The sequence below is a fragment of the Sciurus carolinensis genome, chromosome 1 (assembly GCF_902686445.1).
Source record: "Sciurus carolinensis chromosome 1, mSciCar1.2, whole genome shotgun sequence".
Taxonomy (NCBI): Eukaryota; Metazoa; Chordata; class Mammalia; order Rodentia; family Sciuridae; genus Sciurus; species Sciurus carolinensis.
The window spans coordinates 38,553,052-38,575,445 of record NC_062213.1 but is presented as its reverse complement, the minus strand read 5'-3'; the positions used below and the strand labels follow the sequence as shown (position 1 = coordinate 38,575,445).

The 22,394-nt window shown below is 36.0% G+C and overlaps 1 protein-coding gene across 4 annotated transcripts in view; it reads right to left on the bottom strand.

Annotated features, from left to right (window-relative positions):
- Rgs22 (regulator of G protein signaling 22) overlaps window positions 1-22,394 on the bottom strand; it is a 122,334-nt gene that overhangs the window by 38,755 nt on the left and 61,185 nt on the right. For all 4 annotated transcript variants that reach the window (XM_047523997.1, XM_047524002.1, XM_047524009.1 and 1 more), the window contains 2 exons: window positions 21,401-21,526; window positions 20,418-20,519 (listed from right to left, as the gene is read on the bottom strand). In XM_047523997.1, coding sequence (XP_047379953.1) covers window positions 20,418-20,519; window positions 21,401-21,526 — 228 coding nt within the window. The remainder of the gene's footprint in view (window positions 1-20,417; window positions 20,520-21,400; window positions 21,527-22,394) is intronic.

Here is a 22,394-nt window from a genome sequence, read left to right as displayed (position 1 = left end):
CATTATTTCAATGACACTCATATGAACATCTCTAATTCCTCCCCACTGTGACAGAGGATCAATTTGAGGCTCGCCTAACCATTCATTCATTTTTCCAACTCTATCCTCAAGGTCAAGTGAAAACTATGATAATCAGTTCCATTTTAGAGACTTAAAGCCTCAGTTGTGATTGCAAAGCTTGCTGTTTTTGCTTATTTTGGACCAACTCCATTTCCACTTTCTAAATGTTGCCATCTTCCTTAAAGCTCCCAACTTTACCTTTATGCTTCTTCACATTCATAGGCTTTATCTCCCACTTCAATGGAAAAAACAAAAACCAAAAAACACTGCTATGAATGCCCTAAGTTTTCCTCTCAAGATCTCTCTTCTCAGTCTGTTTTTTTGGTGTCTCAAAGGAAGATGCCTTTCCGAGCCTGAACCATTCACATATGCTCTGACCACATTCCTCTTACCACATTCCTCTATTGATTATTTCCTTAGTACCCTGTTCTCTTAATCCACCTTTCTGTTGCTTCCATTTCCTTCCTTATGCCACAAAGTTGTTCAAGTGAAGTGACTTTCCCATTCTTAAATATTTCCTTACTTTTGACGTTTTGCCCTCAAATCATTAGCCCTACTTTTCTCTTCTATAAAAATGTTCATACTTCTATAATCTACTGTAACCTAATCTGCCTTGCATGCCAGTAAAACTGCTCTCCAAGATCATTAACAATCACATAATCTCAGTTCAATAACCTGTCTCCTTAATCTCCATCCTATTTGAGCCCATATGTTGCTTTGACATTGCTGATTATCTCCGCTTTTCTTGACTCTCTGAGTTAGTTCTCTGATCCTTTCTCCTGACTGCTATTTTTACTTCTTCTTAGGCTCCTGTGCTGATGACTTCTCCTCTATCCCCATTAAAAGAAGGCACTCCCTAAAGTTCCACACTCAACTCTATTTTCTCCTTAGTTCATGTTTGTACAGCTCACATTCTCTTGTGCCAGGTCTTGTCCTAAAGGACTCAAGCTTCCTTGAATCCTGAAGTCTAGTTTAGCTGTCCTTACGTGCTTCCATGGACCCTGTATTTTTAGAATGAAGCTCTGTGAAGACAGAAGCATAATGCTAAATGTAGAATGAATGAGTAAGTGAGTGTCACCCATTCCCAAAGACTTAACAGTCAACTGTATGTGGAAAAAAACCCAAATATACAAAGATGGACCTGTTTTTTTTCCCCTGAACTCTAAACCTTTGCTGCTAGCTGCCTTCTTATAATAGCTCCACCAACATCCTATAGAGTATAACAAATCACTTTTTCCTAACCTCCTGAGCCTCTCTTTTCCTCCTGTGTTTCCAGTTTTCATTAATAACACACCAATCACAGCGAAATTTGACTCTTCCTCACCCTTCCATCCTTTCTCCTCAAAGTAAAGGCCTATAAATTTAATTTTGACAAACAAAAACAAAACAAAACAAGAACCCCCCCCCCCACACACACACACAAAGAGAAACTACCAGAAACAAGTATAAAACTATGAGAAGGAAAGAGCAGTTTCATCCCAACAAATCACCACATAACCAGGTTTTGTTACCAAGCTGCTGTCTGCTCCCATCCTTCCTGACCTCAATTCAATGTACTCTATGCAGCCATAGGGGCTGTGCATAGTATTTTGCTATATGATCCATAGACTCAAGGAGCTATAATTAAGATAGCCAATATGATCTAAGCCTACTGAGTGGGCATATTATTAACTGTTTCACTTTCACTATCAAAAGCATCTGGATTTAGATGATAAATTCTACGGTTTGCCTATATTTAACTGCCACCAGTTAGATAAAATTATGAAGTTTCTCTAAAACAAGGCTCCTAGAAATGCTTGACACACATTTAAAGCTGATAATAAAGGACAGAAAGGCAGAGAGTGTTCCTTGCTAAGAAACAGACATTTGTCTAATTTCCAATCATATGAACTGAATAGCTGTTCTCAAAAGCCAGAATCTCAAATGAGGAATTTGGGTTGGAAGCTTCACAGACTGCCTGGTTAAAAATAAATGCTCTCCCACTGTGTTTATTTATTTATTTAGCTTCCTCACATACAGTGTGTGAGAATATTGTTCAAGACAAAGTAACTTCTTTCTTTTCAAATGTCAGTTCCCACTATGGTAATCAGCAAAATCCTTATATCCCCATTCCCCCAATTCTTTACCCATGTTGTAAAATCACAGAACTAGAGGTGTTAGGAAGGGGCTTGAGAGGCCACCTTCCCCTGGCATCCGAAGCTTACATTACACACATGTACTATCTTCTGTTAAGGTTGTCTCTGCTCCTCCTTACCTCACTAGTTAGTAGGGACAAAAGTGGTTAAGTGTATAAGGACAAGAAAACAATTTTGTTGTCAGTCCTTTAGGGTCACACAATAAGTTTATAGCACATTCAGTTATGTATGGTATTAAAATATGAATATATTTTTCTAATAATCAAGGGAAAATCAAATTAATAATTGACTACATGTAACAAATGTGAGAGATGTACATATATGGTTGTGTCTAGCATGTAAAAATTTTAAAAGCTAATCATCTTCAAAATATAAAGAAAATAATTTTAAGCCAATGTAAACCAAGTTTATGATGAAATATAAAGATTATATCACATGATACCCAAATAACACAATTTAATTGAGTTAAAGACATTGTTTCAATATCCTGGGTATTTGTTGCTTTATTGCCCACCCTGCTTTTCCTTTCTAACCACAGAGAAATAACAATGTAGCTCATGTTGGAGACAAAAAAAAAAAAAAAAAAAGAAACCCAAAACAAAACAAAAAAATCTGCTCCCTTCATGTTCCACTTGGCCTCTCTGATTCCCAGTAAAGCAGATTCACTCATACACAGCTGTGGCGGACATGATTCCAATTTAAACATTAACCTCCGATGCATTAACAGCCCAGCAGGAAAGTTTTTGAGAAGGGATACAAGTACTGCCTGTCTGTGATCAGGCTGCCTGGCACTGCACACAACACGGCTCTGAACTCCATCTCTCCTGGAGACACTCAAAGGTTATGTAATCAGGAAACGCAGAACGGGCGGCCTGCCCTGCACCTCTCTACACCTGTGCCTGTGACTCGCTTTCTTGGCAATTGCCTCAAATAGGGGGAAAGAAAAGCAAGGTTTCTCCCTAAAAAAAATCTTTTACAGTCTTGAGGTTCTGGGAGTTCATTTTCTGGTTTAACTAAACTCTTAAAAGATTAACTGATGGCTAACAAGACTAGTAAAAGAAAAAGATGACAGGAGGAAGAGTTGAAATGGAGAGGGGAAAAAAAGAGAATGGAGAAACAAATTGGAAGAATTGAGAAGAAATGAAGACCAAAAATAATAAAAATGGGGTGGGACAGAAAAATAACACTGTTTCAATAAATATTTTCTTTCTAAAGGGAAGTGAAAGGTGAATACCATTTATTTTTAATACACATTAGTTTGTTGGCATATAGGGGAAAATGTTTCTAATTTTGCCTCCACAAAAAAAAAAAAAAACACTCAGATGCTTGATTAGTGACAATACCCTATTCATACTACTGCATTATACTACACAGCTGGATCCAACAAATTAAAATGACATATGCCTTTGCAACTTTTATTTTTTTTCAAACCTATGATATTTTGCATGCAAGACTGCAGTATCACCAATAAACTTTTCAGAATCATTTTGAAGGTGTATGTTACTGAGCATCTTCTTGAGTAGAAGTGGATCCCAATAACTTTTCAAATATACCAAAATGCATTACAGGTTTATTTTTCCCATGTTAATGAATGTTTTCTTATTGCATCATAAAGTCTAGATAAATAAACCTCAGAAATGGGAATTATGAACTTATTGGATATATTCTCATTTTTAACAATGTCAAAAGGAAAAAAATAATTTTCCATGATTGTCTATGCTATTTGGATTTTTCTTTGTACCAAAGACTAAATGATGACAGCTATAGGTTAAGATTCTAATTATCATGCTGTAGACACATGCTGTAGAAGCACCCAGCAAAAGTATTCTCCTCGTGCCAGAGGTGAGCACAGTCTTGGGAAGGCATCTTTTCCATAAGTAGGGGCCATTTGATGAGCTGCAGCTTGACACTCATCTGTGTTCCAATGAAAACAAGAACAATTTCTGTGCAGCCTTAAAAGGAAAAGTCAAGAATAATACCAAATGTTGTAGCACATGTGTTGATTTGTTATGTTACATTTCAGCTGTTAGTTATGTTAATGGAACAGTTTCACATACTTCCTTTTGATGTATTTATTTTAATGATCATGTGTATGTATCTTTCTATGATTGCCTGGTAACAATGATTGCATGATGTTTTGCTGTCACCACCAGGCCAGGACTGGAAATAAGAAAGAGAAATGTAAAACTTTGGAACTCTATGACTTAAAATGAGCTCTTTAGGAAATTGAAACAAAAGAAACAATTGAAAAAATTGACAAAACAAAAAGTTGGTTCTTTGAAAAAGTAAACAAAATAGACAAACCCTTAGCCACACTAACAAAGAGAAGGAGAGAGAAAACTCAGATTAATAAACTTTGTGATGAAAAAGGAAATATCACGACAGACACCACTGAGATACAGAACATAATGAGAAGCTACTTTGAAAATCTGTATTCCAACAAAATAGAAACTACTGAAGACATTGACAAATTTCTAGAGACATATGCTCCTCCCAAACTGAACCAGGAGGACATACACAATTTAAACAGATCAATATCAAGCAATGAAATAGAAGAAGCCATTAAAAACCTACCATCCAAGAAAAGCCCAGGACCAGATAGATTCTCAACCGAGTTCTACAAGACTTTCAAAGAAGAACTCATTCCAATACTTCTCAAAGTATTCCAGGGAAGAGAAAAGGAGGATACCCTACCAAACTCATTCTATGAAGCTAATATCACTCATACCCAAACCAGGCAAAGACACATCAAGGAAAGAAAATTTTAGACCAGTATCCTTGATGAATATAGATGCAAAGATCCTTAACAAAATATTGGCAAATTGGCAAAAATATATTAAGAAAATCGTGTACCATGATCAAGTCGGGTTCATCCCTGGAATGCAAGGATGGTTTAACATCCGTAAATCAATAAACGTAATCCATCATGTCAACAGACTTAAGGATAAGAATCATATGGTTATTTCCATTGACACAGAAAAAGCATTCGACAAAATACAACACACCTTCATGCTCAAAACACTAGAAAAAATAGGGATAGTAGGAACATACCTGAACATTGTAAAGGCTATTTATGCTAAGCCCATCGCCAACATCATTCTTAATGGAGAAAAACTGAAACCATTCCCTTTAAAAATGGGAACAAGACAGGGACATCCTCTTTCACCACTTCTGTTCAACACTGTCCTCGAAACTCTAGCCAGAGCAATTAGACAGACTAAAGAAATTAAAGGGATACGAATAGGAAAAGAGGAACTCAAACTACCCCTATTTGCTGATGACATGATTATATATTTAGAGGATCCAAACAACTCCTCCAGAAAACTTCTTGACCTCATCAATGAATTCAGCAAAATAGCAGGCTATAAAATCAACACACATAAATCTAAAGCATTTTTATACACAAGCAATGAAACATCTGAAAGGGAAATGAGGAAAACAACTCCATTTGCAATAGCCTCAAAAAAAATAAAATACTTGGGAATCAATCTAACCAAAGAGGTAAAAGATCTCTACAATGAAAACTACAAAACATTGAAGAAAGAAACTGAGGAAGACCTTAGAAGATGGAAAGATCGCCCATGTTCTTGGACAGGCAGAATTAATATGGTCAAAATGGCCATACTACCAAAAGTGCTACACAGATTCAATGTAATTCCAATTAAAATCCCAATGATATACCTTACAGAAATAGAACAAGAAATCATGAAATTCATCTGGAAGAATAAGAAACCCAGAATAGCTAAAGCAATCCTTAGCAGGAAGAATGAAACAGGGGGGTGTCGCAATACCAGAACTTCAACTATACTATAAAGCAATAGTAACAAAAACGGCATGGTATTGGTACCAAAATAGACAGGTAGATCAATGGTACAGAATAGAGGACATGGACACAAACCCAAATAAATACAATTTTCTCATAATAGACAAAGGGGCCAAAAATATGCAATGGAGAAAAGATAGCCTCTTCAACAAATGGTGATGGGAAAACTGGAAATCCATATGCAACAGAATGAAACTAAACCCCTATCTCTCAACCTGCACAAAACTCAACTCAAAATGGATTAAGGACCTCGGAATCAGACCAGAGACCCTTCATCTTATAGAATAAAAACTAGGTCCTAATCTTCAACATGTCGGCTTAGGATCAAACTTCCTTAACAGGACTCCCATAGCACAAGAAATAAAAGCAAGAATCAAAAACTGGGACAGATTCAAATTAAAAAGCTTTCTCTCAGCAAAGGAAACTATCAGCAATGCGAAGAGAGAGCCTACAGAGTGGGAGAAAATCTTTGCCACTCATACTTCAGATAGAGCACTAATTTCCAGAATCTATAAAGAACTCAAAAAACTCTACACCAAGAATACAAATAACCCAAGCAACAAATGGGCTAAGGAAATGAACAGACACTTCACAGAAGAAGATCTACAAGCAATCAACAAACATGAAAAAATGCTCAACATCTCTAGTAATAAGAGAAATGCAAATCAAAACTACCCTAAGATTCCATCTCACCCCAAATAGAATGGCAATTATCAAGAATACAAGCAACAATAGGTGTTGGTGAGGATGTGGGGAAAAAGGTACACTCATACATTGCTTGTGGGGGTGCAAATTAGTGCAGCCACTCGGGAAAGCAGTGTGGAGATTCCTCAGAAAGCTTGGAATGGATCCACCATTTGACCCAGCTATCCCACTCCTTGGCCTATACACAAAGGACTTAAAATCAGCATACTACAGAGATATAGCCACATCAATGTTCACAGTTGCTCAATTCACAATAGCTAGATTGTGGAAACAACCTAGATGTCCTTCAACTGATGAATGGATAAAGAAACTGTGGTATACATATACAATGGAATATTACTCAGCTATAAAGAATAGTAAAATTATAGCATTTGCAGGCAAATGGATGAAATTGGAGAATATCATGCTAAGTGAGATAAGCCAATCTCAAAAAACCAAAGAACGAATGATCTTGCTGATAAGCGGATGATGACACATAATGGGGGGTGGGAAGGGGGCAAGAATGAAGGAAGGAGGGACTATATAGAAGGAAAAGAGGAGTGGGAGGGATAGGGGGAAGGAAAAAATAACAGAATGAATCAAACATCATTACCCTATGTAAATGTATGATTTCACAAATGGCACGCCTTTACTTCATGTACAAATAGAAACAACATGTATCCCATTTGTTTACATTAAAAATAAATTTTAAAAAAAAGTATGTATCCCACCATAAAAAAAAAAATGAGCTCTTCAGAATGCTGAGGATACCATGTATCAAATCCCATGTGCTGTGAGACCTTGATACTGGCTTACAGGACATCGAACCAATCCTATTAGCAGACAAACTAAAATCAGGGATACTAAAAAGTAGATTTTCTTTGAATGTTATCACCACAAAGAAATGATAAATGCATGAGGTGACAGATATCTAACTGTCCTGATTTATTCACTGCATAAGGTATAGATCAAATCATCACATTGTACCCCATAAATATGTACAATTATTATATGTTAATTTAAAAATAACTTAAGTAGTAGATTTTCAACAACTTATTAAAGTAGTTCAGAGATTAGGAGAAAACGTTTTTGCTTCAGCATTTTGCATCATTAGCAAGTTGATTTTTCTTGGACCCATTACTTGACTATAATGATAAACAGCAGCAGGAGCATTTTAATATGCATCTTTCACATTCTTCTAGTAATTTCCCAAGATTCCCACCAAGAGTATACAGGAAATATGAAGCTGTGTGCCATTGTTATTCCTTCTACTATGGGCAGGTAGCACCGGAGTTCTGCCTGATAGACTGATAGGGTAGTATCATCGAAGATCTGCCAGCCCCTGAGGAAGAAGAGAGATATCTCACAAAACCCATGACATTACTTTATATACTCTAAAGAAAAAGAAAAGGAGAATTCTTTGGCTACTGAAATACAGAAAGCTTTTTCATCAGCTCTTTCTTCAAGTTCATTGTAAACAAACTAAGACCTAATAATTCTAGAACAAAGATGATGTGCCACCTCAAGCAAGGGCAAGAGCAGTCTCTAAAAGGTGGAAGAAAATTCTGAAGGTGGAGGGTTAGGGTCTATAGTCCTAACATGGAGAAGCTCAAAACAGAGAGAAACAGAGTGACATGTCTCTTGTCATTACCTCTCTTCCTCTATCATAAGCAAAGGTCTGATGGAGCTGGCTTGTCTCAGTTCCCAAGGGTCAATTTGTAAGTTTTTTGAAAATTCACAAGTCAGTGGTTAAACTCCATTCCAAAATTAAATTACATAAAGTTACAATTAAAGAAATTATTCTAAAAACAAAGATAATGAATACTATGAATACTTAAAACTCACTGCTTCCTAATGATTCTGTTTTATTCTCCATGCTCTTCAAGTTATTAACCTCTGTTGTGCCTTTAAGGTGAACAGACTATATAACAATGCGCTGCTGCACAACTCTCCCAACCCCTCTATCTGGTGACATGTTGGGGTCTGAAATCACTCACCCAGAGATCAACAAATACTACAGATCATGACAACTCTCGAGAGCTGGTTGTTAAACATTTACAATCATACCAATGATTAAAAGGCAAATTTATTTCTTTTCCTATAATGACCACTGAAGAGAAATAAAGTATGGAAAAGGCAAACGGCACCAGCTAATTCAAATATTTACTGGAGGCAAAGCTACATCCCACAATAAACCACTTCACACCACAATGTGCCAATTTATAAGTTTACTTCCGTACTCCACTTAACTGACATCCATCTTTTTAAATACAGATATAGTTAAGCCCCTTTTAATAGTTAAGAGTCAAGCTGGACCACAAGAGAAGGGCCAGTAGTCTTTCTTTAAATCTGTCTGCTTACATTCTGAATGGTTTTTATTTAGAAAAGGGTGAAGCTAAGCTTCAAATGTTAAACTTAATTTCATTCTGATAAGTGAGTCAGAAGAGGTTAAGGATGTAATGGGGAAAAACTTGTTAACTTGTCCTCGTGAGAAAGTACAAGGAGTAGCTTTGAAGAAAAAACATGAAAGCAGTAAGAGAAATACAATTGGTTCTAAATGGGTCTGGATTCAGTCTCTGGACCCCAAAGAGACCTGAATCACTTCACAGATAATCTTAAGCACAATAGAGCAGATGTCCACTAAGCTGTAACAACAAGCAAAAAGCAGACAGCTGTACTTGAAGGCAAATAGCAAAGTAATGTGGAACCATCTCGAGTGAGTTCAATAACTCTATCCTTGGAATTTATATGAAACAATGAGATGAAACTGTGTTCCAATATGCTAAAGGCGAAAAATAGTTCTTGGAGGTGTTTATAAAAAGAATATAAATGCCCTGATACAAGATACTTTCATAAATCACAAAATATTTCCTTCAGTAAAAAATAAAAAAATCTGTTTTCATAACCATTCACAGCTCTAGTGGGCACAGAACATTATCTGAGTTCATATGAGGCAGAAAAAGAAAATAACGAGCAAGTTCAAGCATTCCAAACTTTTTTTTCTGCAAAAGGAGGAAAAAATGATGATTTTTAATGACTTCTCATGTCCCACTAGGAGCTCAAAAACATTACCAAGGAGCGATGCCGAAAGGGAATAAATTACAGATGGAGCTCTCCACAAATGGATTTCCATGTGAAGTACTTGAGTTTTTCAATTAGGAATCTTAAAGATGGGACCGAGGGATTGCAACATCCTGATACTGAAAGGCAAACTACTGCAGAGATCAACACAAGATGGAATTGCACACAAATAGATAATGTGATGACAATTGAACTGAGAATTTCTGGCAATTGCTCAGATCCTACTAAGAAGTCAAAGCAAAAGCACCTAAAAAAAAATGCCAATAGGATAAAAGAATAAAACAAACTTGAATCATTTTGGACAGAATGAAAAATCAGCAGGGGAAAATAGAACGTGTTAAGTAAAGCCAAAAACAAACCATAAACTCAAGGGACACAATAGACGAGATTTTTAAGGCCGATTTGGGCTATTGCTCAAGATGTTTTAAGTGCATGATGGAATAAAATAGACAAGCACACACAAAAAGAACTGTTACTAAGCAGTCTAATGCAACCTAAGGAATAAATAAGGTTTTAATCTTATCAATATTTACTCATTTAAAAAAAATCCTTTATCAAAAGCATGACATGTTTAAACTAATGGAATTATTTAACCTCTGATAATAAATAATCTCTTGAAAATCAATGAACAAAGAATAATTCAATAAGAAAAGCATGATTATATTAACATTTTTGGTTTAAACAAAAATCTCACAGAGATGCTAATCCATGCTAACAAAGCACACAAGACCAATAGATGAAACCAAAGCATCAAGTGATTGCAATGAGAAAAATCAACCATCAATCAGGCTGGTTGTTGACAGTAACTAGCATACCACCTTGGAGAACAGGTTTACACATAGCTGGTTACCTGAGTCAGAAGAAGGGGAGTTAACTGCATGATCACTATGGTTGTTCTCTTTATCCAGATCTGTCAGTCTGATCCAATACTCACAGGTGTAGGCATCTCAGCATGGTGCTTCCAGAGCATGGTTAAAGTCTGCCTCTGTCACAACTTTTCTTTCTGGGGCGCTAATGGTTAACCAACTTTTTTTTTTGGTATTGGGGATTGAACTCAGAGGTACTCAATCCCTGAGCCACATCCCCAAACCTATTTTGTATTTTATTTAGAGACAGGGTCTCACTGAGTTGCTTAGCACCTCACTTTTGCTGAGACTGGCTTTGAACTCGCCATCCTCCTGCCTCAGCCTCCTGACACACGAGGATTACAGGCATTTGACACCATGTTCAGCGTGAACCTCTTCTTGACGTTTCTTTACATGTTCTGGTGTCTTCATTACAAACCTTGCAGACCCAGGAAATCATTCTGTCTCTAAACAACTGCTCATATCTGTCCTAAATTGTTATACATTGATTGCATCGTTTATGTTTCAAAAAGCAACCTTATTTTTAGATTCCTTGGTGAGGTAAGAGGGGACAGGAAGATTTCATTGTTGTTCCAGGGCAATTTGTTAAGAGCAATTTATTAAGAGCAATTTATTAAGAACAAATTTGGACTATTAACACAGTATATTTGGAAGGATGGAATATGGATAATTGATGAAGCTGGGTGATGGTTTATGAGGGCTCCTTAAACTATTTTTACATAAGATGTTTAAAAAAATAATATTTGATTGGTAGTTATATCCAAATAATCAATGATTAACTATAATAAGATTTATAACATATTGCTGAGAAATATAAATATGTCCATGAGCTCATTCATTTATTCAATAATCAATGGAGCACTTTTCATAAGCTACCTGTAAGGTAGTTAAAGCAGACAGTCTTCATGGACTCATAAGTCTAGTGGGGAAAAATATTAAGGGTGAAATCTGACATATAGTGTTCATAAAGATGAAAGATTAAACAAGATGATAAACGGATATGGTTTTTTTTTTGTAGAGACAATGAATAATATAAGAAAGCCACAACTTAGAAGTTGATAGCATAGGACCTAAAGTCAGAACACTTGGTTCTAATTCCGCATTCAAAAATTGCTAAATGAATGGCCTTCAAAAGCATTCAGCTTCTCTGAATCTGTTTCCTCATTATGTACCAACCTCTTAGGATTGTCAAGAATTAAATAAAAGTATCCACATAAAGTTATTAGCACAGAACCTAACAGAGAGTAAAACTCAAATAAATGTCATGCGTGATAATAATTACAGTTCACAGAAGTTCAGGTTTGGACCTTCATGGAGATAAGATAACTAACAGAGAATCTTTCAAGATCCTTTTCTGGTTCACAGTCCTATAGTGTTCAGAATCTTCTAACTGAATGTGAATTGCTGGTATGTTATAAACATCAGGAACAGGAATGAATGGGTAACTGTAAGCCAGAAAGCTGGCTGCTGTGCGTGTTCTTCCTGAATCCACTTCACTAGCAAACACAACAAAATGGGCTGTGAGACAGAACCCTGCTGATTCTGTGCTCAGTGATTCATAGTGCTTAGGAATCCAAGCCTGACTGCTACTTGGGACACCATCTCTCTGGTAACAAAAACAAATAATGTAACAAAGCTTAAATAGTAATTGCACAGCACTCAAGAAACAACCTAATGAGGAAGACACTGAAGTTTACCATGAAACTATAAAGAGGTTCATGATTTTCTACACTCTATCACCATCCAACTTCACCACTCAACCATGCCCATTCATCTTTTAAAAAACATAGCTTGATTCTTAAAGCTGCTGCCGAGTGAAGAAATATGAGCTCTGTAGTGCACCTGAGAATACACCAGCGCCTACAAAAGGAGTACTTAGCTCATAGCACTGTAATGAAAATGTCAGGACCATTGTGAAGTATTTAAGTCCTGTAAAAGTCAAGGTAAGAGAGAAGTTAAACAATTAAGGTAACAGAAAACAATGAACAAAGCAAAAAATAAGCTGATTATCAGAAACAAATCTTCAACACCACCCCTCTTATGCCACAAATTTTTCTAGGATAACACCCAAAGTTTTAGTTACCTATAGTTAGCTCAGACGTCACTGGAAAATATTGACAAGACAAGGCAAATTTTATAGGAAAAGGGCTGCATGGTTTTGTCTTTCTTGATCTTTCTAGGGCTCTCTGGAAAACTGGGCAACAAAAGCACATTCTCCAACCAACATCACCCTATGTAAATTTATGATTACACAAATGGTATGCCTTTACTCTATGTACAAACAGAGAGACAACATGTATCCCATTTGTTTACAAAAAAAAAAAAAAAAAAAAAAACACATTCTCCAGCCTTGATAGAAAGAGCTCTGGGGGCAACAACTTGTGTATATGTGTGTGTTGTTCACCAGTGTGTTCCCAGCTCAGATCAGAGCCAAGAATAAAGCAGATGCTTCATAAATGTTTGCGGGAATATCAATAAACGTTTTTAGGCTAAGCGAGTGTGTACTTGTAACTGCTGGTATAGCTGCTATCTGGTTTATGTTAATTTCCTATTTCTGCAGCACTAGAAACAGGAGCAGGAGCAAAGGGGACAAATGCACTGACATACTTGGAGAACCCTCAAGCAAGACCACACTGTGTAACCTAATAAGAACATCATTTGAATCCACACTATGTTGAAGATCACCCACCAGGAAACTAGATGATCGAGAGCTAGAAAGGATGAGGACAGCAGTAAATAACTGCTGAATGAATACGTGAATGAATTCTGTATTATTATTTCATTTCGTCTTCTGACTTCTAAAAACACAAATGCCTGGTACAGGTTTGACCTTTACTGGCTTAGTTTTTGTGTTTCCTTTTTCTCTCATGAAATTGTTGCAAGTACACAACTGGTGACAGTATTATAACCCTAAAGTAGTTACTTGAACTGACTTATTTAATGGGAACCCATCAAGCCTCTTCTTTGTAGGAATGTGTGTAAATAGAAACAAGAGTCTCTCACCAAAGCATTGGGCCAGAGAGTATTTTCAAGCTGACAACTCACTGGGTGGAGATGTCAGGGGTGGGACTCCCAAATGTCAAACTTTCATCTAGCAATGGTTGAAAATACTGGCAAAATTTCAAAATTAGTCTGAAGTTGTTAATACAAATAAAATAAGATGGTATAATTTTTTTATTTGTTTGAGGGGTTGTCATCAAAAGAAAGATTTATTTTGTGTTGCTTCATAAGGCATAAATAAGACCAAAAGAGAGCAACATTTGGCTCAAAAAATGAGAAAAAAGGAAACAATTTCCTCACTTCTACAGGTATTTGAAAATAGGTTGATGATTTTTAAAATAAAACAACAGCCAACTGTTATCCGTTAGTAAAGGAAGAATTTATTCTATCTTCCACTAAAGATGCTGTTTGTTTTTGTTGTTGTTTCAAACATGATTGGAGTATTTTAGTGAATTCTCTCCTCCTTACAGAGTGAGCTCTTAAAGTTGAGAATTTTGTCCTGATCACCCTCAGATCCAACAAGGCGTTACTTGGCACATGGCAGTCTCTCAGTGAATGTTAATAAGTAATCAACAAAATATTGTGAAAGAAATTCTTAAAAGCTTATGATTCTATGCAGTATATTTTTATAGAAGTTCTATTCTGAAACTCAGAATAAGTACTAGTGTTGTCTGAGTGAATAGCTATTGATTTGGGAGCAGTGGTTCTTCCATCTTATTTTCTGCAATTACTTCTACTTCCTACCTTCCTTCCCTATTATCCAAGTAATTGATAGAATCATCATAACAATATTTATTTATTCTATAGCGTGCTCTATACCAAAAAATGCTTTCACCTACACCATCTTATGAAATCCTTACAGGAGTCCCATGAGGTAGACTCGAGAACTTTCATAGAGGAGGGGAGTGCCACACTGAAGCAGGGTTCCCTACCTCCAGATTGAGCAAAGTTTTTTCCCTAGCAATGTTAACATGTCAGAAATCTAATTTCCTTCTGGTTAGACAAAATGAGAATAAAAATATCTCATGTGTGCTATGGGTTATACAAAAAAAATGACATGTAGAAAATACATACTTTGAAATTTAATATAAGATAAATTATATTTTAATTTATACAACCAATATTTTCCACTCTGCATTTCATTTTGTGCATGACCCTTTAAGGAGTTAGACATAGGTGGGATCTCAGTGTAACACTTTCACCTCATGAGGGCCCAGGCCTTGTCTCTGGTACTCTGTGGCTCTTGCTTTACCCTCATGGCAGTTCCACTGTCTGTACATGCTTATCACCCTGGTTTTCTATACACTCCTTGATTCTGGCCCCTGGTGGCTTCCCTTGCCATCTCAGTCATATATTTGGAAAATTATTTGTTATATTTTATCCAGTATTTCTATAAATTTTATAAAGGAAGAGTTTTCAAGTAATCCAGGCTGCCAAAATATCAGAAAAAGAGCTCTAGAAGAAGCAGTCACATGTTTTCTTATTTAACATCCATAGTAAAAATCAGAAAAGCAAGCTTCTTTAAACCTACCAAACCTAGGAGACAAAAAAATAAGCTTGCTTATCTTTGCCTGAATTCTGTGCTAAAAAAAAAAAAAGACATTTCCTAAGAATGTGTTACTGTGAGTTTCCTCTCATGTGAGTTTGGTTTTCAAATTTACACACTGCTGCAAGGTAAGAAAGTAGCATTAAAAAGTGTCTTCCTGAAGAACCATAGATAAAAATTCCACTAAAGAGCTCATAATTCAAAATTACAAAACACACAAGGAAAGAATCCACCATGTCAGCAGAACTAATAAACAGCAGAATTAGTTCTTCCAAGAAACTACAAATCATAAAATTATTGAATACTGTGGGAGTCAGACTCCAAGTTGGCCCCATGAACATAATGTCTCCTGGTATTCATGCCCTTATATGATCTCTCTCCAAGCATGGGCATAATGTGTGGCCTGCTTCTAGCCAACAGAATACAGCAGTGGTGATGATGTGTATGTGATCACGTGTACACCATAACATTCTGTAAGATGGCAATGGATGTCTTGCTAAGGAACTCTCCCACTTGCTGGCTTGGAGAAGTAAGCTGCCATGTTGTGCATTGCCACATGAAGGCCACATGGGCACAGGGCTGAGGGTGGCCTCTGCTCACAGTCAGCCAAAAACAGAGGCCCTCAGTCTGGCAGTTTGCCAGGAACTGAATGTTGCTAACAATCATGTGAACAGTAAGGCAGATTCTTTCCCTTTCCATGTGGAGAAAGCAGCCTAACCTTGATTACAACCTTACAGAGGACCAGCAAATCTGTATCCAGAATCCTGACCCACATAAACAGTGAGACAATAAATGTGTGTTGTTCTAAGCTATGAAGTTTGTGATCCTACTGCTACAGAGGAATAAATATCTAACACAGTTACAAACTCTAATAAATGTTTAAAATAATTAAAGATATTTAAAATATAAAAGGACATGAGAAAAAAGACAAAAGAAAAAGCACCAGAAAGATTTGCAAAACATGAATATAATGTTTAATAATTAAAAAAAGTAACTCCTTAAATGATTTAACTCAATAGGTGGGTCAAAGAGTCAAATAAAATCTGTTGAAGAAATAATAAACAAACTGAAAACAGAAGGAAATTAATCTATTTCAATTTAAAATATAAAACACATACTAAAATCTGAGAAAACTTCAAAGAAGAAAGATAAGAAGATGTATTCCAAGTGTCAACACTGATCAGACTGGGAATACTAAAAAGCAGAAAATGTAGAAGCAGAAAGCCTGAAAGAAATAATAGTTGAGGATTTTCCACAATTGCTTAAAAGAATGATTCTTCAGATTCTAGAAGCAAATAAAACCCAAGAAAGATAACTGCAGTACACACACAGAAGTGGAATACAGAACACCAAAGTCAAATGTGTAAAGGCCTAGCCAGGCGCAGTGGCCCAGAGGCTGAGGAATGGGGGAAGATTAGTTGAGCCCACGACTTTGAGGCCAGTCTGGCAGCCTGGGCAGCATGGTGAGAACCTATCTAAAAAGAAGCAGAAAAGACAAATGGAAAGGTTATAAAAGAAAACAGTGAAGAAAAGTATCCTACAAGAAGCAACAGCAAACTCTTCAATAAGGGCAACTGAAGCAGAAGACAGAAGAAAAACATCTTCTAGGTGCTAAGAGGAAACTGTCAGCCTACAATTCTAGATTCAGCTAAGTCAAGAATCAGAATGAAATGAACATTCTCAGAAAAATGAAACCTGGGGTATTTTTTACCACTAACTGAAAAAACTACTCAACTTAGGGATAGTCTTCAGAAAGTAAGTCCAAAGGAAGAAATGTGATGTGAAAAGCAGTGGCAAGGGCTGGGGATATAGCTCACTCAGTAGAGTGCTTGCCTTGCAAGCACAAGGCCCTGGGTTCGATCCCCAGCACCGCAAAAAAAAAAAAAAAAGAAAAGCAGTGGCAAGCAAGAAATTCATTTGTGAATAAATTGGATACAAGCACTGACGGCACTAAAAAAATGATGACTGCTTAGAAGGTGTAAAATGCATTGAATAAAAAACATTGTACATGAACCTGGGATGTAGGTCAGTAGCAAAGAATTTGCCTGGCACACATGAGGACCTGGGTCTAAACCTCAGCAATGCAAAAAAAAAAAAAAAGAATAGAATATACATAGTACAAAAAATTATATGTAAAATGGGCAAGGTATGGTAGAATAAAAGTGTTTTAAGATCCTAAATCATTTGAAATGACAAGGAAGATGATTACTTTCAGATATTTTTAGATGTCTAACAATTAGACCAATTGTAATTTCAGCATCCGTATTATAATTGTAAGGGTAAAAGCAGAAAAAGAACATGTAATTTCCAAATCCATGTAAAATATTGTTAATACCCACATTTTGCAGAACACAAAGCCAAGGCTTATTAAAATTGACTTGACAAAATTTACCCAGCCAGTAACTAGCAGAATGTGACTTAAAGTCATGTCTTTAAACTCCAAGTTCTGTGATTTTTTTACTTCTATGTCATTTAGCCTCTGATCTAAGCAATTCTTTAAAGTAACATGGAATAACCCTGATATCTAATCCAATAAAGCAAAAACTTTGCACTATTATAGAATATCTTTATTTAAATGGCTTGTGATAAAATATAATGTATTTATGTAGCAATCCTTTTTTTTTTTTTTTGGCGGTGCTGGGGATTGAACCTAGGGCCTTGTGCTTGCAAAGCAAGCACTCTACCAACTGAGCTATATCCCCAGCCCTGTAGCACTCCTTATATCTCATTTCTCTTTCATTCTTACCTGTCTTTTTACTCATTGACTCCTGCATTTTCCATATAATCCTTCTTGTAGACTCAAGTTTTACTGTTCCTTCTCTTCCTCCTTCTCATTTCTTATTTTTACAACCTTTGTGTGTCAGTGTGTATACATATTTATAAACACATATAATGTGAATGTATCATTTTACTATTTTTTAAAAATCTCAATGTGTATGCTATGGAGAATGATAGATAATAAATGCATAATTTTTGTTAGGACAGTTTGAAAGACTCACAAAGATGGAAGAAGTTAGAAAAGGCAGTGGTACCAAGCCTATTTTTTCCAATTGTCATGCTTTCTCACTGAAGCAAGCATGTACATTCAAAAGGTGTAGTACCTAGTCTTCAAATCTTCACAGCTGTAGATGGTTCCCCTACAAGCTGTTTCCAATGTCAGGATTTTATCTCTACACAAAGGTAGTGATTCCCTTTCTCCTTGCTAAGACTTATTTGATTGGTTTCCAGTTGTGCACTATGTTCTCTCAAAGGCATGCAGTGAAAACTTAATGGTATGCCCAATACAGTAGTTCAAACATTTGGACTTTTTCATCATGCTAAATCACTGTTACTAACCCTCCCCATCTAGTCTGTCTACAGATATTTCTACAATATTTCATGGGGCAATAAAACTTCAGGGTAAGTATACAGAATATCATGTAAGTCCCTTGGAATCCACTCTTGCTCTCCTGGCATACAGTTTGGCAGATTACAAAAACTATATAAATCAAGTCACAGCAACTTTAACATAGTGCCATATAATTATATTCCGCCAGTAGCATTATCAATCCAAAGATCTTTATTGTAAATGTATCCTTGAAGGAAATCATACAACAATTGTAAAGAAATGAGTGATATTTCATACTGTGAAATAAACCTACAGGATTATGGTATTACCTAAAACCTACATCAATTTGGACAATTGTTACTCCTACAAAAAAATAAAATAAAACAAAATAGCCATGGATGCAAGAAAAAAATACATCAAAAACTCACGTGAATTTGCTCCTTTTCTTCCCATATCCTGTCTCTAACTCCCCAAAAGAGAGCATAGGGGAAAAACTCAGGCCCTGATAATCTCAAAACAGAGTAATCCATCTCTGAATAATCTAAACTGTTTTACAATCATTTATAGCTAATTGAATAATACCACTACAAAGAATTAAAAAGTATATCAAACTTAAATGCATTTCCTTCTTTACAAGTACATGGAAATCTGGTTATTATTAACCCCCCAAAGAAAATTCTGCTTCATTAAGCAGCTGAAGATTTTTGGAGGAGTACTCTTTGTAGAAGTGAAAACATAATAAAAATAACTGATGGTACTACAGCAGACAGGGGCAATGGGTTAGGGGCAGGAGGATAAACAGTGAATTACAGGTAAAGGACTAACAGAGTACAACAGTCAACTGTGTGGTCTCAGAAAATGGAACTGGTAAAACAGAGATTAATTTCATGATTTCAAGAAGACATCTGGGCTATGTAGAAGCGAAGCCCTTATTTTCACAGTAAAAAGTACAAAGCCCTTTCCTGATTTACAAAGCAGAGTCATTCATGCCAGAGTCAGGGTGGCGGAAGCAACAATAGACATCAGCAGTATTATCTGATGTCCTGAATAAGATTATAAAATGATAAATAAAACCATGAAGCTGGTTTCCTCTGCAGTGTTTTGGGAGAAGGTATTCTGGAATGGGTTATTCTGGGTTATAAGAATCACTTAAGTGATCAACAGATATAGAAGTGATTAGCAGTTTTCCAGGCTTGGAGACCTCTCTTCATAAAAGATCAGAAGAGCCCAAGAACAGAAAACCAAAAGATAAGTCAGCTTGAGTCATAATTCTGTTCTCTTTTCCTTCCTCCCCCAAAAGAAACCACTCTCTCTGTCCCCCTTTTAGAATCTTCTGTTCTTCCTCCTCTATTTGACTTCAGGGTGGTCTTAAAACGTTCTCTCATCCACCCTGTGGATATCTGCCTCACAGGGTGTGTAGCACAGAAGCCCAGGAGCCAGAGGGGCTGCACACAGGGCCAGTCAACAGCGGCCTGGCACAGCCAGCAGTGGAGGTCTGCAGGAAGCTCAGAGAACACTGGTCAGTGAATCCCAATCACTCCAGTGATTCACCGTAAGTCCATTCTGGGGGTTCTCTTTTAAATCGTCAACAGTCAAAACAAGGTATAAGTTAGTAGGGAGAAAAGAAGATGAGATGTTCTTTATTGGAAGAACAAGTAGTTGGCAGCAAAGAGAAAACAGAACAAACCAAATAAAATAGATACAACTGAAAACCCACAAATCAGATTACAAGACAATATTCTGCTGACATTTAAATAAAGTAATCCCCTGGCTACAATTTAACTGCTGCCTTTTTGCCTATAATCCCAGATTTCTCTTGTTTGGGGCTGGACAAAATATTTATTTCATTGTGTACTTAGAGCTTCACATGGACCCAACATTATTTACTACTTACTTGTGCTTGCTTGCATACTTTAAAAGGCTGAAGTGTTTCTTGGTAGAAAAGCTGATGATAAGCTTGTAGGTCAAACCAAAAGTACACACAGTTCTTCCACAACTGCAGATGGAAAAAGTACATAAACAATTACCAACTAATTATTAAAACTCTACAAAGTTATAATTTCAAATATGAATCATTGTTTAGCTCCTTGCTGTTACCATAAATCAGGTTCAATATATGATGGTTTTAATCTTCTATCAAAAACTGGGAATATACAAAATATTTATTGGTATTGCCATTGGAACATTATATTTTTGCATGTATGCCTCTCACATAATTAGTCATTAAAATAGTAAGTGCTCTAATTAAAGAGTAACCACATGTTTCTGGCATGCAACCAAAATCTGAAGGTATTTTGATATATAGAAGCCAATGTACATTATAGCAGAACCAAACATTATTCTAATAATTGAGCTAGTTAAATATTTTTCATGTAAGTCAAATATATACTCTTTGATTAAGAATAAAACAAATGATTTTGCCTTTACTCATTATAATTTGTAATTTTTAGAATTATTAAAAATTAAGGGATTGATAGAAATCAATTCTAAAATATATTACACTGAAATAAAATTATATAAAAATAAACCAGTGTTAGGAATGCAAACCAGTGTTAGGAATGCAAGCCAATCCTTGTCTATCTGTATTTTACTTTTCTTTGTAATTTCAGTAGACTAGTAAACCAAAGAGAAATATAATTGAGAAGTTTAAATGTTTACTAAATATTTAGCATCAAATATATTTATTTGAGCACTGAATTATTTCAATACCTCTTATTTTTATTTTTATTTATTTATTTATTTTTTGGGTGCTGGGGATCGAACCCAGGGCCTTGTGCTTACAAAGCAAGCACTCTACCGTCTGAGCTATCTCCCCAGTCCCAATCTCTTATTTTTAAATGAAGCAAAATTATAAAATCTTAAATAATTATTTTCTACCTTGTTTCCTGAATCCTCGCAGAATTTAGTAAAGAAAAATCCGGCTCTATTTTCTACGTACAAAGATTGCAACAAATTTTCCATGTCATATCCTCCTAAGGCATCAATATCTGCTATGGTTTTAATCTAGATAACAAAACATAAGTTCATTATCCACCCCAAAGCACTGTAATTTTTAATAGCATTTACGAATGGGTTTCATAAGTCCTGCCAGCCTTTCATTTTCCCACTGGACTATTTTGTTTTTGTACTATATATATGTAATGGATGCAGTATGTTTGCATCTGACTGGCATATGTAAGATTCACTTATGGGGCCAACTATCGCAGCAGAATTCATTCTATTATACACCAATCTGATTTCAAACTTGATATTTGAAGTGACTTCCTGACCTCAATTATTTTCATTTTTCAGGCACAGCGATGGCATTTGAGAAGTGTTCCAAATCTCTGTTGGTGGCCTCTTCTTTCCTACTTATTTACTGTTATTTTAGCCTTGAGGTGCTGTTATTATAGCTACAAGAGGATTATAAAAAGAACTATCTTCAAGGTCTCTCAGTGCTGCTCATTAACTGTCCTTAGGGAGTCCCTCTTTGGACAGTGCCACCCCACGTAGGTCATGGCCTACAGAGTGTAAAAGGCAATATAAGTTCTCATAAAACTCTGCTGTTTATGGCTTCTCTGCCAACAATGCTAGCAACACCAACGCCATCCTTGAAATGTGGAAAACAATTTCTTCAAACACAAGAGTGACTCCAGAACATGAGAGGGCATATACTATTTGCATGAACTCTTGTTATTTGTTTTGTGGAACTCAGATTTCTTTATAACCTTAAGTGTAGTGTGAAAAAATTTAGGGTTTAAGGAAGGTTCTTACTCTCTGTCATATTGTCTCTCTGCCTCTTTAGCTGCCTGACAAACTCTGAGATAAAAAGTTAATGTTTTATGATGTTTAACTATTAGCATTCCACACTAAAAAAAAAAATTACTTTAGG